The sequence below is a fragment of the Heteronotia binoei genome, chromosome 1, assembly GCF_032191835.1.
Source record: "Heteronotia binoei isolate CCM8104 ecotype False Entrance Well chromosome 1, APGP_CSIRO_Hbin_v1, whole genome shotgun sequence".
NCBI classification, from domain to species: domain Eukaryota; kingdom Metazoa; phylum Chordata; class Lepidosauria; order Squamata; family Gekkonidae; genus Heteronotia; species Heteronotia binoei.
The window spans coordinates 246,948,797-246,965,055 of NC_083223.1; the positions used below are offsets into that span (position 1 = coordinate 246,948,797).

At 46.3% G+C, this 16,259-nt stretch overlaps 1 protein-coding gene across 1 annotated transcript in view; it reads left to right on the top strand.

Annotated features, from left to right (window-relative positions):
- ASXL2 (ASXL transcriptional regulator 2) overlaps positions 1–16,259 on the top strand; it is a 120,303-nt gene that overhangs the window by 35,922 nt on the left and 68,122 nt on the right. The window contains exon 2 of the mRNA XM_060250819.1: positions 14,466–14,548. Within this exon, the coding sequence (XP_060106802.1) occupies positions 14,466–14,548 (83 nt within the window). The remainder of the gene's footprint in view (positions 1–14,465; positions 14,549–16,259) is intronic.

A 16,259-nucleotide genomic window follows, 5' to 3' on the forward strand; every position in this document is an offset into this window, starting at 1 on the left:
GAGTTTTGCAGCAAGGCTAGCAAAATTAATGTTCAGCCCAATCTCTCACTGCAATTTAAAACTACTGTTTGTAAAACTACTCCCCTCTCTTTGCTTTCTTGGAGAGCATTTTAAGCTCTTGAAGTGGTAACATGACATATCTGTCTTTCATCATAATTTAAGACCAAATATGACCAGTTCTTCTCAAAGGATTTGTTTTCTGGACTGCTTATCATCTTTTACTCTGATTACTGCTGTGTGTGTGCACTGATATATGCCTTGGCTACAGAGAGTGTGCTTGTGTAGGTCATAGAGTGGGGCATCCAATTATGACTCTAAATGGACCTTCACCCCCCCCCCCCAAAAAAAGTAAAGGGTTGAGGAAATTCTGTTTCACACCTATATCTGATGGAGTGTGCTTGCACACAAAAACTTATATCATGAATAAAACTTTGTTGGCCATGTAGGTGCCATTGGACTCAGACTTTGTTCAGTGTGGTGTCGTGTGCTTAATGGAAGTGAGAGATACCAGGAGACTTCATGATCTCAATACAATGGACAGGACCAATAATGAAAACCAATTACTGCTGATTGCTAGTGGTTTGCAAGCAGATTATAGCAATAATGTATATATATGCAGAATATAGCAATAGTGCTCTTTCCAGTGTGGGGGAATGGGGAGTTGGAAACTGGCCTCAAGTCAAATCTGGCTTCTAAGGAGGGGTGTGTGCCTTCTCTTTGTACAGACAGCAAGGTGGAGGTGAGAGGTGAAGGGAATAGTAGCTGTGACATTAAGACGTTGGTAGATGACCTCTGGTCAAAGCCCCTCCATATTGCCTCATTCCAGGCAAATGCTTGCTTCCCATTTCAAGATACCTGGGTATTTTTTTGACACACTTGAAACAGAGTATATCCTCTTGCTTTCTCTGAAACTAATTTATAGACTTGGAACAAAGTCAATGGGCGTGAAACTGACTAGCCTTTTGAAAGATTCACTGGTTAATTTGTAACTTAGAAAAACCTATCCATGATCTCAATATCACATATTTCTCCCACCCTTCCTCAAACAAGCTGAAATTGGGATATATGATTCTGCAGTCCTTTCATTTTATTCTCACAGCAACCCTGGGAAGTAGGTTAGGCTGAGTGTATAACTGGCTCAAGCTCATACAGTGAGCTTCACAGCTTAGATCTGAAACTAGGTCTCCTCAGTTCTCCCTAGGAGGCGGAGGACATCTTGGGTGCTTTCCCACCGTCCAATCAGGGAGGCAGGAATCAAAACTTCCTCTTCCTGTGGCTGTGGGGAACCACCCATCTTCAGTTCCTTTCCTGCCTCGACAGGGAGAGCATGTGCTTAGGATAGGTCCTATCCCTTTAAGTGCCTTTCCTTTCAAAAAAAAAAAAAAAAAAGATCTTTCTTCCTCCTTCCTTCTATTCATCTTACCAAGCTTTCTCTGCTGCTTCTTTGAATCCTTATTCACCTGCCAATACTTCTTCCTTGCTTCTTTGCTTCTTGGCTTCTCTGCTCCTGGGGATTCTCGAATCCCCCCCCCCGAAGAGAAGCGGCGCGCCGGCGGCTCGGGCTGCACTCAAGCCGCGGCGCGGAACAGATGGCGCGCAGGGCAAAGGACGCTTGCCCCAACGAGGACTCGGCTGCCTGCGCATCGCGCGGGACCGAGAGGCCGCTTCCCGGAGCCGGCATGACCACGGGGCTTGCCGCGGCTGCCGGCAACGTGCCCTGTAGGGGCAGAACAGGGAGAAGATCCGAAGAGGAGCGAGCGGAGCGGAAGCGGCGCTGGTCGTCCTCGGCAGCAGAGGAGACTTCCTCCTCAGAGCGCCGCCCTGGCCACGAGGGCCATTTTGAAAAGCGCAAACGCGCACGGAAGGACGGGGACCAGCAACTGAGCAGCCTCCAGGGGCGGGGAACCCCCCATGCCAACCTCCAGGCGGGAGATTTCGACACCTTCTAGGTGCAGCCGCAGCAGGAGGCCACGCAGACCCTCCAGCCCCAGACGGGCTTGGGTAATGTACCCATGATGGGACCTTCTCTGTTTTTCTGATTTCCTAGAATCAATCAGGCAGACTGTAGGAGCTGCAGTTGAGGCAGCCACCCTCAAGAGGCCAAGGCCCTCTAGCCCACCCTCTCCTCCCGGGTCCCCCTCACCCAAAAGGTCTAGGGAACGGGGCTCCCATTACAGGGTCACCAGAGACTCCATAGCCGGTGACTCCCTGGAGGGCGAGAGATCCCAGTACTGGGATCACTCAGATGAGTCAGAACAGGGGGAAAGGGAGGAGGGCGAACTCATATCGGATGAGGAGATAGAGGGTACGACTGTACCAGAACCCTCCTCACGCTTCTTCAGGGCAGAGGAGTTCCAATCCCTCTTACCCAAAGTGCTGGCTGCTCTGGACCTCCAAGGGTCGCCAGAGGACCAGGAGGTTGTCAACCCCCTGACTAGCCCCAGGAACATACCCAAGGGGAACTCAGAGTTCTTCCCCAGGCACCGACCCTCTGACAGGATCTTCCCCTTTCCAGAGTTCTTCGAGCGCCAGCTAAGAGCCGAAGGGGCAAAACCAAGTACCAGCAGGCAGGTTCCCAACTCTTTTAAGAAGCTATATGAGCTACCTGCCTTTGCTAATAACTTACTGCAGGTTCCCCTGGTTGATGCACCTGTGGCAGATCTACAGTCCCAGGGTCTACTAGCAGAAGATGCAGAGTTCCCCACTTATGGCACAAGGTATTCCTTTAGCAAGGACTTGCTCCAGACACTGCTACATGAGCAAGCCTCAGCCCTTTACGCCAGAAATTTTCTGTCTTTAGCTCATCCCATTTGGGGAATTTGAAAGCCAGAATTCTGTGGAACCTCAGGGAATGGTAGTCCCGCATGGGCAGGCAAGGTTCCTTTGTCTCTGAACCTCCCCCCCCTACCCAAAGGAAAATCTAACATCTAGACTTGAATGTCTCTTAAAACAGAGAGATCTGGCTTTATTAGGTTTAAAGGTAACAAGGGCGCCTTTTCCCTTGACTAAATAAGAAAACATACAAGCAATGACTTGGACTACAATTAGACCAGGCCATTTCTCCAGGTGAGGCCTGGAGATCTCCTGGAATCCCAGCAAGGGTTCCAGCCTGCAGAGTTAGTTTTCTCTGCAGGGTAATGGGAGCTTGATGTAATATATTTAGGTTAACCCTTTAAAGATGCCAGCATCAAGTACCTGAGAAAGAGAGATTGAACTAGTTTTTATTCATTCAAAGCATTTATAGCAAAATGTAAGAAACTGACCAGTTTTAACTTTCAAATTGGCTGAATGAAAATCTGTGAAACTCCCAAGTTCATCTTTCTCTCTCTTGCTTATAAAGTCAGGAAATATTTATTTCCTCAGTTCTATGAAATTTAAATGGTATAGCCTCTGAGCTTGTACAGAGTGCCTGCAGATTAGCCCAAATAGAACTGGCTAAAATATGCAAATGCTCAGCACTCCTGCCATCAGGAAGAAATGCTAATTGTTCTCCCTCTTGCTCAATGGAAATCTGTAGCAGTAAAGATTTGATAAGCAACTAAGGCAAAGGAATAGAATTTTAAATGCATTGCCCTGAGAAATTAAATTTTTGTTTATCTCAGGTCTCCTTAAGGTACAAGCAACTCAGTGTCTTTGAGAGAAAGCCTCATTTTCTTATAGACCTATAACTAGCCAGTGGCAAGAGGAACCACAGTTTTTGGTTTGCCACCATTCTTGTACAGAACTTATCCCAATATCTTCCAGTGGATGGCTGGCTAGGAAAGTTTTCTTGCAGAGCCTCAGAAAAGATCAAATTCAGTGTTTGTAATATAAGAGGTGTTGCCTCTCCTTCTCAAAGGTCACAGTAACACAAGACAGCTAACCTCAAATGGGCAAGTTTGTCATTTAAATCTGAAAGTACAGAAAGTAGAACCTCCAGCTGCAGGAGCAGCAACAACTAATGTAGTACTGATTGGCAAATCTCATGCAGACCCTCTTGAATTAAACTCAGCCAAATTCAGCTTGAGTTAAAGAAACTGGAAAGAGTTACAATTTTGAGTCCCACCCAGGCAGAAAGCTCATTATTCTCCTCCTCCACCTTTCCTTTGTAAAAACTTATCAGGGTCAGATAAGAGTACTGGCCAAATCCATTGTGTCTGTTTTTAGCCTTTGTTAAGGTAAGCATTCACCTAATCCAAGAGGGAAAGAATTTTGGTTTGTCTGTTCAAACCTTCCCCTCCTTTCACATCTGGAGGGGGGGGAGGGTGGAAATAGTGTGGAAATACAGTTGAGGTATTTTTTGTGCTATTTTGAATTCTCATCTTCTGATTTTGGGTCTAAAAAGATATAATTTCAAAAGTTGTTCATTACCAAACTTTTTTAATATTGCAGTCTCTCACAGAGACAGCCTCTTCCCAGCCAGAGAAATACCTGGATGGAAGATGTGCATACTACTTTGTTTTTTGTAAGGTTGCCTGTCTCCAGGTGGGACTCTCCGGTTGGGGGGCAACCCTCAACGAGATCCCAACACAGGGCCAGTGGTCGACCAGGGAATCGAACCTCCCAATCAACCTACTAGAGCTTCGGGCAGTTCGCCTAGCCCTCCTACACTTCCAGGACCAGGTCTCAGGCCAACACGTCCTAGTGCGAACGGACAACATAGCAGCGAAGGCCTACTTAAACAATCAAGGGGGGTCCAGGTCCAGCTCCCTCTACAGGGAGGCCGGAAAACTGTTCGGCTGGGCAGAACTTCATCTGAAGTCAATAAGAGCAGAACACATCAAGGGGGCGCACAACGTGCAGGCGGACTGGCTCAGTCGAGAGAGCATCCAGGCAGGGGAGTGGTCTCTCAACAGGACTATATTCCTACAGATAGTGGATCACTTCGGCCCGCCAACCCTGGACCTCTTCGCATCTCCGCAGAATCACCAGCTGCCCCGGTTCTTCACAAGGTACTTTCACAGTCAGGCGGAGGCCACAGACGCCCTAACATCCCCGTGGCCTCAAGGTCTCCTGTATGCCTTCCCGCCAATCCCGGTCATCCCAAAAGTTCTCAGAAGGATCAGGTCGCTGGGGGCAGAAGTCATCTTAGTTGCGCCCTGGTGGCCTCGGCGTCCCTGGTTCTCTTCAATCCAGCAGATGTCAGCGGAGAAACCCCTCCACCTACCAACCGGGCCGGACATGCTGCTACAGGGACCAGTGTGGCACCCCCGCCCAGAATGGCTGAGATTGACCGCGAGGAGGTTGAGAGGAGATCGCTACTAGACCTAGGGTACACCAGCGAAGTGACGAATACCATCTTAGCATCCAGAAAGGAATCCACGACGCGGATCTACAACATGTCTTGGAAAGCCTTCCACAGGTGGTGCCGGAGAAAGAGTGTGGATCCATTACACCCTACTGTTCCCAGGGTGCTACAATTCCTTCAGGATGGGCTACAGTCCGGCCTGAAGCCAGCCACCCTCAAATGCCAGATCGCGGCACTGTCATCAGTACTTCAGCAGGTGGATGGTGTATCCCTGTCGTCTCACCCTCACATCCGACGGTTCCTTAGAGGGGCTTCCTTAAGCTCCCCACCGCAGACCCATCGGTTCCCGACCTGGAGGCTGAACCCAGTGCTGACCGCCCTAACAGGTCCACCCTTCGAACCGCTCATGCAAGTGCCCTTAAAGATGCTTCGCATGAAGACGATTTTCCTGGTGGCAATAACATCGGCCAGAAGGGTCTCCGAGTTAGGAGCTCTATCTGCTAGGAAGGAGCTATACGTGTTCCACAAGGACAAAGTCGTACTCTACCCGGATCCTACCTTCCAACCAAAGGTGTCATCCAGATTCCACCAAAATCAAGAGATCAACCTACCATCCTTTTGTCCGGATCCCAGACACCCCAAGGAACGAACCTGGCACACCCTGGACGTGCGCAGGGCGATCAAAGTCTACCTGATTAGAACAGAGTCACTACGTAAGTCAGACTCTATGTTCATCAATATCTCTGCACCCAGATTGGGGCAAAAGATGTCCAAGTCGGCCATTAGTCATGCCATTAAGCAGTGCATAGTGGAGGCCTACAAGGCCTTGCACCTCGAGGTTCCGCCTGGGATCACAGCACACTCGACCAGAAGCGCAGCCGCCAACGCAGCCTTCAGCAGGAACGCCTCAGTCGAGGAAGTGTGTAAGGCAGCTACGTGGTCGTCAATCTCCACCTTCGTTCAACACTACAAGCTGAACTCTTACGCGTCGGCGGATGCGGCCTTCGGTAGACGAATCTTACAGCATGTACTGCCTGAGTAGGGCGATCCCTCCCTAAGTAACCTACTGCTCTAGGAGCACCCAAGATGTCCTCCGCCTCCTAGGGAGAACGACCCTTGGCACTTACCGTGAGGGGTCCTTCTCCTAGGAGGAAAGGAGGACATCTTGCCCTCCCATCTATCGCCCTACCTCGGGCAGCTGAATTCTCCACTGTACCTAACTACATCTCTACCAACATTTGATGGCCTTCGGGCCTGTTCCCTACTTTTCCTATCAATAAAGTTTATACCTTCGTCGATCGCCCATCTCCTTTATGGGCACCGACAGACTAATAGTTGTTGTTGTTTCACTTGTTAGAAGTTTTTATTTTTATAGATACAGTTAACGTTATACTGCTGCTCGGAGTCACCCGAACTGAAGATGGGTGGTTCCCCACAGCCACAGGAAGAGGAAGTTTTGATTCCTGCCTCCCTGATTGGACGGTGGGAAAGCACCCAAGATGTCCTCCTTTCCTCCTAGGAGAAGGACCCCTCACGGTAAGTGCCAAGGGTCGTTCTGCACTAGTACTCTCTCTTTTGTAGTTTTTGTATTTTGCGTGTATGCGCGTGCGTGCATGCACAAGTATGTGTGTCATTACAACTTCTGGTGACTGACTTCGACTGGGAATCTGGAGGATATTCATAGAGATGGCTGAATGAAGCCTGTCCCTGCCTCCTGCCTCAAGTATTTCAAGGAGGTCTTCCATCCGAGTACTGGCCAGAGTTGACCCTGCTTAGCTTCTGAGCTCTGATCAGGCTTGCCTGGACTATCCAGGTCAGGGCTATTCTACCCCAGTACTCTTAAGCCCTGCACCATGTTGTGTGTGTGTAGTGGCTGGCACCATAACAGGAGTAAATTGACCCTGGGATGTTTCAGTGCAAACCTTTGTGGAAACATTTGATGGGGGAATTGTATATGTTGTCCTGTACCATGTCCTAATAATAATAATAATACTTTTTATTTGTATCCCGCCCTCCCCACAAGGGCAGGCTCAGGGCGGCTCACAGCATATGAATACAATACAATAAAATTATAAAATTATACATAGTACTTACACTTATAATTATAAAATCGACATAAATCCATTTACAAATTGTATTAAAATTAATTATGGTGCTATAACTTAGATCTTTGATACATTCTGTGGCTAAAAACATATCCAGCGACACTTTCTTAGCTCGGCATTAGGTGAAGGCTATTTTGAAGAGGTAGATCTTACAGGCACTGCGGAATTGATCTAAGCATCGCAGGGCCCGCACCTCCTCCGGGAGTTGATTCCATAGCAGTGGAGCTGCAATTGAGAAGGCCCGATCCCGGGTGGTCTTCAATCTGGCCTCCCTTGGCCCAGGGATATTCAGCTGGTTCTTCCCTGCTGACCTCAGCGCTCTCTGGGGCTCATATGGGGAGAGACGGTCCCTCAGGTAGGCAGGTCCTCGGCCATAAAGGGCTTTAAAGGTGATAACGAGCACCTTCTAACGGACTCGGTACACTACTGGCAGCCAGTGCAGTCCGCGCAGCCCCGGCTGTATGTGCTCCCATCTTGGGAGTCCCAATAACAGCCTAGCCGCCGCGTTCTGCACCAGCTGCAGCCACCGAGTTCGGCACAAGGGCAGCCCCATGTAGAGGGCGTTGCAGTAATCCAATCTCGAGGTGACCGTAGCATGGATCACCGTTGCTAGGTCCCGGCGCTCCAGGAAGGGGGCCAGTTGCTTCGCCTGTCGAAGGTGAAAGAATGCGGACTTGGCAGTGGCTGCTATCTGTGCCTCCATTGATAATGAAGGCTCTAGAAGAACCCCCAAGCTCTTGACCCTATGGGCCGCTTTCAGCGGCACACCGTCAAGGATCGGCAGGGGGATTTCCCCTCCCAGGGCACCGTGGCCCAAGCAAAGGACCTCTGTCTTCATTGGGTTCAACTTCAGCCCACTCAGCCTGAGCCAACCTGCCACGGCCTGCAATGCTAAGTCCAGGTTTTCTGGGACGCAGTCAGGTCGGCCGTCCATTAGTAGATAGAGCTGGGTGTCATCTGCATATTGGTGACACCCAAGCCCAAACCTCCGAGCAATCTGGGCAAGGGGGCGTATGTAGATGTTAAACAACATCGGAGAGAGAACTGCCCTTCCGGGACAGCTCTCCCCCAATTGCCACCCTTTGTCCCCGTCCATCAAGGAAGGAGGAGAGCCACTTTAAGGCCAACCCCCTAATCCCCAAGAAGCAGGAGATTGGGCTGTTAGCCTTCGTTGCACACCTGTACTTCCTGTTTGAAGGAATTGACTCTGCAGATTCTGCCGTTTATACCATCCTCCTTCAATCAGAGCACAGCACTGGGAGCCACCTAGTCTACCTTAGCATAGTTTCACACCACTGGGAGAAGTGAGAAAGTTTTTTGCACAAGTAAGGAAAAGCAGCTAATTGCTGCTGCCTCCAGGACTTCAGGAAATTATAGACCTGCCAGATCAGCAGGTATAAGAGTTCTAGGAACCTGAGTGTGACTTGAAAAATGTTTGTAACAGATTATTGCTTGCTTGTATGGTGCTGGTGGCTTTGTTTCACAGGAGTGAGTGTGCCAGTACCATATCATGGTGCCTTGCCAATGGTGCCTAACTTCTTGCTTTTGTTGCACATTCTAGATGGCTTGCTTTTGTTTTATGTAGCTTTCTAAAATGAAAAACTGATGTGGCCTAAAAAAGATGAGGGTGGGTTGGAAGGGGGAGGAAATGCACAGAATGTTCTGTGCAAATCAATACATGAAGAAGTCAGACAGGTTTGTGTTCCAAGAGTATAAATCCTTCTTGACCTTGATGCAAGAGGTATGAATAACTCCAGAGGAATTATATATAACCGTAGAGGAGAATGATGATGAAGGCTAATGGAGCGAGCACAGCAAAACCCACATCATTCTGAATGCCCAGGCTGCAGAATCAACCAGGTGAGGCAGCAGGGCTGTTGAAAGATAACAGTGAAAATGAATTGATAGTTAGCGTTCAGACAGATGCCTTTGCTCTTTAGGAAGGCCAGTGCTGTATTGATTATGGAAGACAGAAAAACAGACATTTGGCGAATGGAAGGCAGATAACGAAGCTCTAAGTCAAGAGCAAGGTTTTCCATATGAGATTGTGCTGGGGTGGGGGCAGTAATAAGTAAAGCAATACTGCTTCTGCTAGAATTGATTTGTGACAGAGAAGGAAGAAAATGCAATTGAGGGCTGTACTTGCTTCTGCCTTCAGTTTCTTTTGGGAGATGCTTGCTAATTAGATGTAATTGGATATTGATGGTAAATGGTTATTTTGTTCTGTTTTAATACAGTCCATATAAAGTGTGTGTAATGATATATAAATATGAAGTGGCTTGCTGCCTCTAGTGTGCAGAATTGTACAGAGCAGTTCCAGTACTCTAGAAGGTTTTAATTCGAGTTGTGAGCCTCTGTTTGGTGTCTGAATCTATAAAGCTAACTGTTTGCATGTCAGACCACATGTGCTCCCAATTTGATGGGCAGGTGCCTGTAAAGTATACCTTGTGAACTGAGTTATATGAAGTATTGCTGCATTCATAATGGAGTCTTTTTAGGGTGCAATAATTTTGCTGCCAAACAGGCAGGTTTAGTCACCCTCTTTTTCTTTTTCCTGGCCTTGTAGCTCATGTCTAACAGGGGTCTGTTGGAGTTCTTTTCAGATCAGAGGGCTCTGCTAGCTGAGTCTATTTTAGACCAGTTCCATTGTTTGGGGAAAAAACATCCTGAAGTGAAGAAGGTTTTGGTCTCAGATCTCGACAGGTACATGTGATATCTTCTACTGTCTCGGCAGCATCTGTGCGTTTAGGGCAAGTGTTTTGCCTGTTCCTTCGCGGCAAATTGGCATAAAACTTATTGTTTCTGGTCAGTTGTTGGGCTTCTAGTTAATGGAGTTAATTGCATGTGTTCTTTTAGCCATTCTGGTTTGGCACTAGAATTCTGGTCAGTGTTGGAATTTATTGAGAAACCAGCCATTGTATGCTAAAAATGTGCTCCCTAAGTCATGCAGGCTTTTGCATCCCCTGCTATGATTGGCTATGAAGACTTGAATGATGAAAGTACGGCAGCTCCGTATAGAGGGACAGAGCTGGCAGTTCCATCTATAGTGTATTTTAGCACCTGTTCAAACAATACATTTAAAAACCTCTGGTCTCTTTCTGTTGCTGAAAGAAGCAAGGTTAACATTCACATCCTTTCCCTGTTGTCCAGTATGTAAATCTAAAGGTTTTTGCTGGAACCATTTAACATGCTGGAACTAGTTGCTTGGCTCTATTCTCATTCTCAAGTGAGCTGTGATTGTCTTCTGTGAGACTCTGGTGTGCTGCAAGAAGACACCTGCAGTGCAGATTCAAGGAAAAGTGCCAAGCCTTGCATTGCAAGCAAAAGCAAAAAAAATGAAATGAGAATTATGAAGCATTTCTAAAAAGACCATAGAAATGAAAGAATCAGACTTAGATTGGGTGCAGAAATTGGGATTTTCAGTAGCAACTGCCCACATCCTGCCTCTCTAGTTCTGCAACTGAAATTCCACTTTCTTGCTAGCTCACATGAGGGGAAGGGAAAGAGGTATAAGTTGAAAAAGTCTAATTGGACTTACGAAGATGGTCATGTAGTTCGATGGCTTTATTATTATCTTCAAAATTTATCCTCTGCCTTTCTTCCCTCATCAGGGCCACCAAGGTGGCAGGCAGATTAAAGACATAGTTGATTTTTTAAAAAATGTGATTTTATTAAAACCAATGAAAAGATGCATTATTAAAACAATTAAAACCAAAGCCAAAAAACCACGCACAAAAGCATAAAAATAACAAGTCATAGGGTAGGAAGGATTAATCAGTAAGGGAATGCCAAATGAAACAGTCTTCATCTGCTCATGGAAGATGGCAACAGGAGGGAACCCTCTCTGAGGAGATAGTTCCAGAGTTTTGATGCCATGACTGAGAAGGCACTCTCCCAGGTTGCTATCCGCCTAATCTCAGAAGGCAAGGGCCTTGGAAGATGACTGTAGTGTTTGGTAGGTTTGTAAGGGGTTAGGCAGTCCTTCAGAGGTCCCAAGCCATATAGAGCTTTAAAGGTCAATGCCAGGACCTTGAACTGTGTCAACGATGGGCCAAGAATTGCAGTGAGATAGTCCCTGTATAGGCAGTAGGTTTTTGCAGAAGTTGGTAGAATAAAAAAGTTGCTCAGATGAGGCAAGTGGGAAAGGCAGATGTTTTGGTGGGCTTGTATCCTATAAGCATTTCAGGTGTGTTTGGAGCCCTTATGGGGAAGATGGAAGCTGACAAAATGAGATAATCAGTCTTGATCCAGAAAATCATGAGATGATCCTTGCTTGTGAAATGCACCATTGCAACCATTCTTTTCTTGCTATATTAAAAAAAAAAAAATCCAAGCTGCTGTTGAAGGTTGGCTGATGCAGCTGCAAGTATGATAAAAGAATTTCTGTTCAAGCAGTTGTCTAAGCAAGGGAACAAAGAAAAGGTGAAAACACACAATTGCAACCTCTTTTCCCTACACTCGGAATTTATCCTAAACTATTTGTGTAATTAGAACAGGGTAGCTTTGCTTGAAGCTACAGCTCAGTTCAGCATTGCCTTGGTTCTCCCGGTTGGGAACTCTCCATATTGTCCCTCACTGCATGGACAAGATGGAGTTCCTAGGTGAAAACTTAGTAGTCCTACATGGTATGTGGCTCCCTGGTGAGGAAACTATAGAAGAGAACTTCTTTCTCATGCCCTGAGTGGGTTTTTTTAAATTCTGTCTTCCTTCTCTCTCTCCCCCCACCCCACACACACACTTGAGGTTGACTTTCGTGACCCAAAGCAAGAGTTTACTGTCTCACAACTTGTCTGTGTCCCTCTCTGTCCCCAGGTGTCTCCTTCAGCAGGGCATGGGGTGGTAAATCATTGTCTTGCTTCAACTGGAGTTATTAGCATAACCAAACTGTTCTGTGCTTTTGGAGGCTGGCTGTTCTGTCAGGCTCCCCCTTTTTGCCAGTTTCTTGTTTCCGGCTGCTGTTCAGGGACTGATTGTAGTTCCAATGATGGTAATATTGGGGTGGATTCCTAGGTAATGTGCTTTAAAAGGAAACATTTCTGAGTCACTTTGGCTGTCAAAAAAATGTATCAAAACAGAGCTAGGTATCAAAACAGGTGTAAGAGCTAGATTTTATTGAACAGAATGTAATTGATGTTCCAAGGTTCCACTTTCTGAGGTTCATAATCCCTCTCCTGCAAGAGGCTATTCAGATCTGTTACTTGTCTCATTCTGTGGGCTTGGAGTGTGTTTCATTTTTTAATATGCCATATGGTCCTGTGCTTCGTAGGTGGCCTGTGGGACTCTTCTCCCCTCTTCTTCTCAAATAAAAGTGACGGAAGTTAATTTTGACTGAAATGAAAGATACTGTAGAACACATAAGGTCTTCGAGGCACAGTGAACTGCTCTGTCTGGCACCATTCTATCTGGTTTTTTTCCCTTGCTGCATCCTCTTTTTTCCTTCCTTGCAAAATGGGAACCACTGACACTAGCGTAGGTCAGTTCAATATTCATTTTGCTTAAGGAAAGAATAGCTTGTAATTTTTTCCTTGCTCTCTGGAGAAGAAAATTTCTGCAGCTGTTCGCTTGCTTGCCAATTATGTACACTGTGCAAAACAGCACAGGAGGTCTGTATTCCATTTGGGAGGGAGTAGCTGTCCTAGATCCCAAACAGACTGGGACCAGTGTATCTTAAGGACCACTTACTCCTCATGAACCTACCTACTCACTAAGATTTTCTGCCAAGGTTTGCCTGTTGTGTGTCCTTGTCTTCAGAAGTTAGGTAGGTGGGTACTGGAGAAAGGGGCTTGCAACTCTGGCCATGTCTAGCTGTTATTATCTGCAGACAGGAAGGAAAAAAGCACGTGCACTTGAGATGGTGTGCAGTTGGCCAGGGGTTCCTTTAAAAAAAAAGCTTCCCTCCTGGCTGGAGGTGGTCTTCTGTCACATAAGGAAGGTACTTTGTCTAAGGTGAAACATGGCCCTGAGTCATACCAAATCTAGCTTCTACTGATTCTGTACTTCATGCATCACTTCAAATGACTGTCCATCTGGCTGTGTCTAAGGGCTGCTGTGTCTTTATCTCTACAAGGGACTAGAGACACCTTGAAGAAAACTGCTGGGTCTTACATTTTCCAGGAGAAAGTAACTATTGCTTTTAGTGTACTTTGGGGCAATCTTCCACTGGGCACAAACTAATCTACTTGATCTGCAACAAACTTCCTGAATCATGGTTTTCAAGGCCTGGCCTGGATGGTCCAGGCAAGCCTGATCTCAGAAGCTAAGCAGGCAAGTACTTGAATGGGAGACCTCCTTGGAATACCAGAGTCAGGAAGCAGGGGCAGCCTTTATTCATCCCCCTCTCTGAATATCCTCCATGCCCCCTGTCGGGGTCAGTCACTGGCCATGACTTCCAGATGCACACACACTCTCACACGCGTGCACACACACACAAACAAATACAAAAATACCAAAGGAAAGGAGGAGGAAGAACTGAATCACAATTTTCAGACTTTATTTTATCATAAGTTGGCTTTCTATCATGCCCTGCAACCTTGGTGGAAAGAGTTTATGGTTGCAGCTGGCTACCGTGGTGTACCTCTGTACCTTTCAGCATTAGGAAATATAATTGTGTGATGCTGGAACAAAAGCTAAGGACATTAGGTAGGATGTTGAAATCTAGGCCTGCCAAGATAACTTTTTTGGAATTCCACGTTCATGTCCAATAGACAGTTATATCGGTGAAATGGTGATTGGGGGGAGCAAGCTGGTAATTTCCACAGGATGCAGGCTTCACTTGAGCTGAAAGGGAACCAGATTGTGGATTCTCAATATCAATGTGTCACAGAGCAGCTTTTAATTTACACTAACTTCTATAGGCAAAACTGAAGGGAACTGGGGAGCTGTTTGGAATGATTCATCCCCAAGGGGTGGTGGAGTCTTAATGCTGAAGAAGTACGTAGTGGCCATTTCAGAAAACTGGTGGAAAAGGGAAAAATAGTGGAAGATGGCAATCTCTGGATATGAAGATGGTAGAAAGAGAGTGAAGGGCACCTAGCAGGCAGTCTTGCTCTGTGTGTCAAAGCAAGCACAGAAGCCAGTAAAGAACATTTCTTTTAGAATGTCCTCTTGATATGTGCTTTTTTTTCCCTTGCCAGGTCCTGGAGAAAAATCCCAACACACCTATGAGCCATAAAGAGATCCTTCAGGTTATCCAAAAAGAAGGATTGAAAGAGATCAGGTGAGTGTTAATTGAACAATAATTTTAAAGTTTATGGACTTGTTCTGTAGTCCATCTGTATCCGCTGTGTATCTTGTAGTGTAAGTTGCCTGATGTTTCTCCATAGTGTCATAGTGCCGTGTCTGGATTAAGGCATCCACTCACTTAATAACAGCACCTCTTATTCAGCATACAGTTAAATATGTATGTAATTATCTCTTCAAACAGCAGTTGAGCACTTGGCTTTGGCACTATTTGAGTTACCTCTGTGGAGGCCAAACAATTGTTCAATCTCTTTGCTTTAGCACTGTGAGGAGATAGGCTTATAACTGTGGATGTTGCTTCATGTTTTCCCTGCTCAGGAAAGACGCTAGATGTTGTGTTGGAAGAGATACTTGATAACAGGAAGAAGCTGCTTTGCTGCAAATCCAGACAGAATTGCGATCACTCATTTAACCACTCAGACTCATTTGCGTGATGATGATATTTTTAAGCCTGTTCAGAGGCAGAGGGTTGCTTCATTTGTTCATTGTGTCATTAGAACCAGGGCACTTGGTTTTGTGTGCTTGTATCATTAACCTAGAGGTGAATCTTTACTGCTACTATTAAGAAAGATTAGTTTTCAGACATACATAGGGTGCTGAAGCTGCAGCTCATCAAGAGTGGTCAACAGTAATGAACTGCTTTGGAAAAACAAAATTTGCAGAAGAGGATACAATATTTCCCAAGAGCTCCAAGAACATTTTTGGAGAACTTGTGACCCAGTCCCTTGGTCTCTGTATTTTTTAATTACAATGCAAGACAAGTTATCCTCCACCAAATGCTCTTCGAAATAAGAATTCCTTCCTAAATGTAGCCAGTTAGTGCTCTCCTCACCCACTCTGAGACCATTCCAAAGGACTAGAGCCCATCATAGGAAAAGCCTGTGATCTCACTGTAGCCATACAGACAGTCCTAAGGGAGGGCAGAATGCCTGAAGAAGAAGGCTGTTTGAAGAATGCAGTTGAGGGCCCTGGACCATGAAGGGCTTTAAAGGTAACCACCAGAAGTTTGAATAGGCCCTGGAAATAAGTGACTAATACAACTAACAGAGCCCTGGAGTTATATGTTTGGAGTGGCTGATCCCACAGGGAAGCGTTGCTGCTGCATTTCATACCAGCTGGTGATTCTGAGATGTCTTTGAAGACAGCACCACATAGAGCACATTACAGTAGACCAGTTTGAAGGTTACAGTAATATTGATCAGCATAGCTAGAGTCGAGATAAGGGCCAGTGTCTAGATAAGGGCCAGCTTGCAAGCGTGGGGTAATTGAAGGAAGGTGTTCCTAGCAAAGGCAGCAGCCTGTTTATCCATTAACAAGATTGGGTCCAGGAGCACCCCCAAATGCATAACCTGATCTGCTAGGGAAAGCTTAGCTGTATCTTAAGACTGTTACATCAGCACCAGCCAAGTATTTTGCCTTTCAATCTGTGTCACATTTGTCTTGTCTAGATTAAGCTTCAGTCTCAGACTTTAGCAAAGCTACTCCATCCCCTTAATGCTGTTGGTTGCCCTCTTCTGCACTAATACCTTAAAGGTACAGCAACCTGAACTGAAGAGGGTATTTCAAATGGAGCTGCACCATAAATTTGTAAAAGGAAATTACGGTATTGGCAGTTTTAATGTCAAACCGTTTCCTAATAATCCACAGCGTGGACTGTGCTCAGTTCCTGAACTGGGATGCCCTTGGGA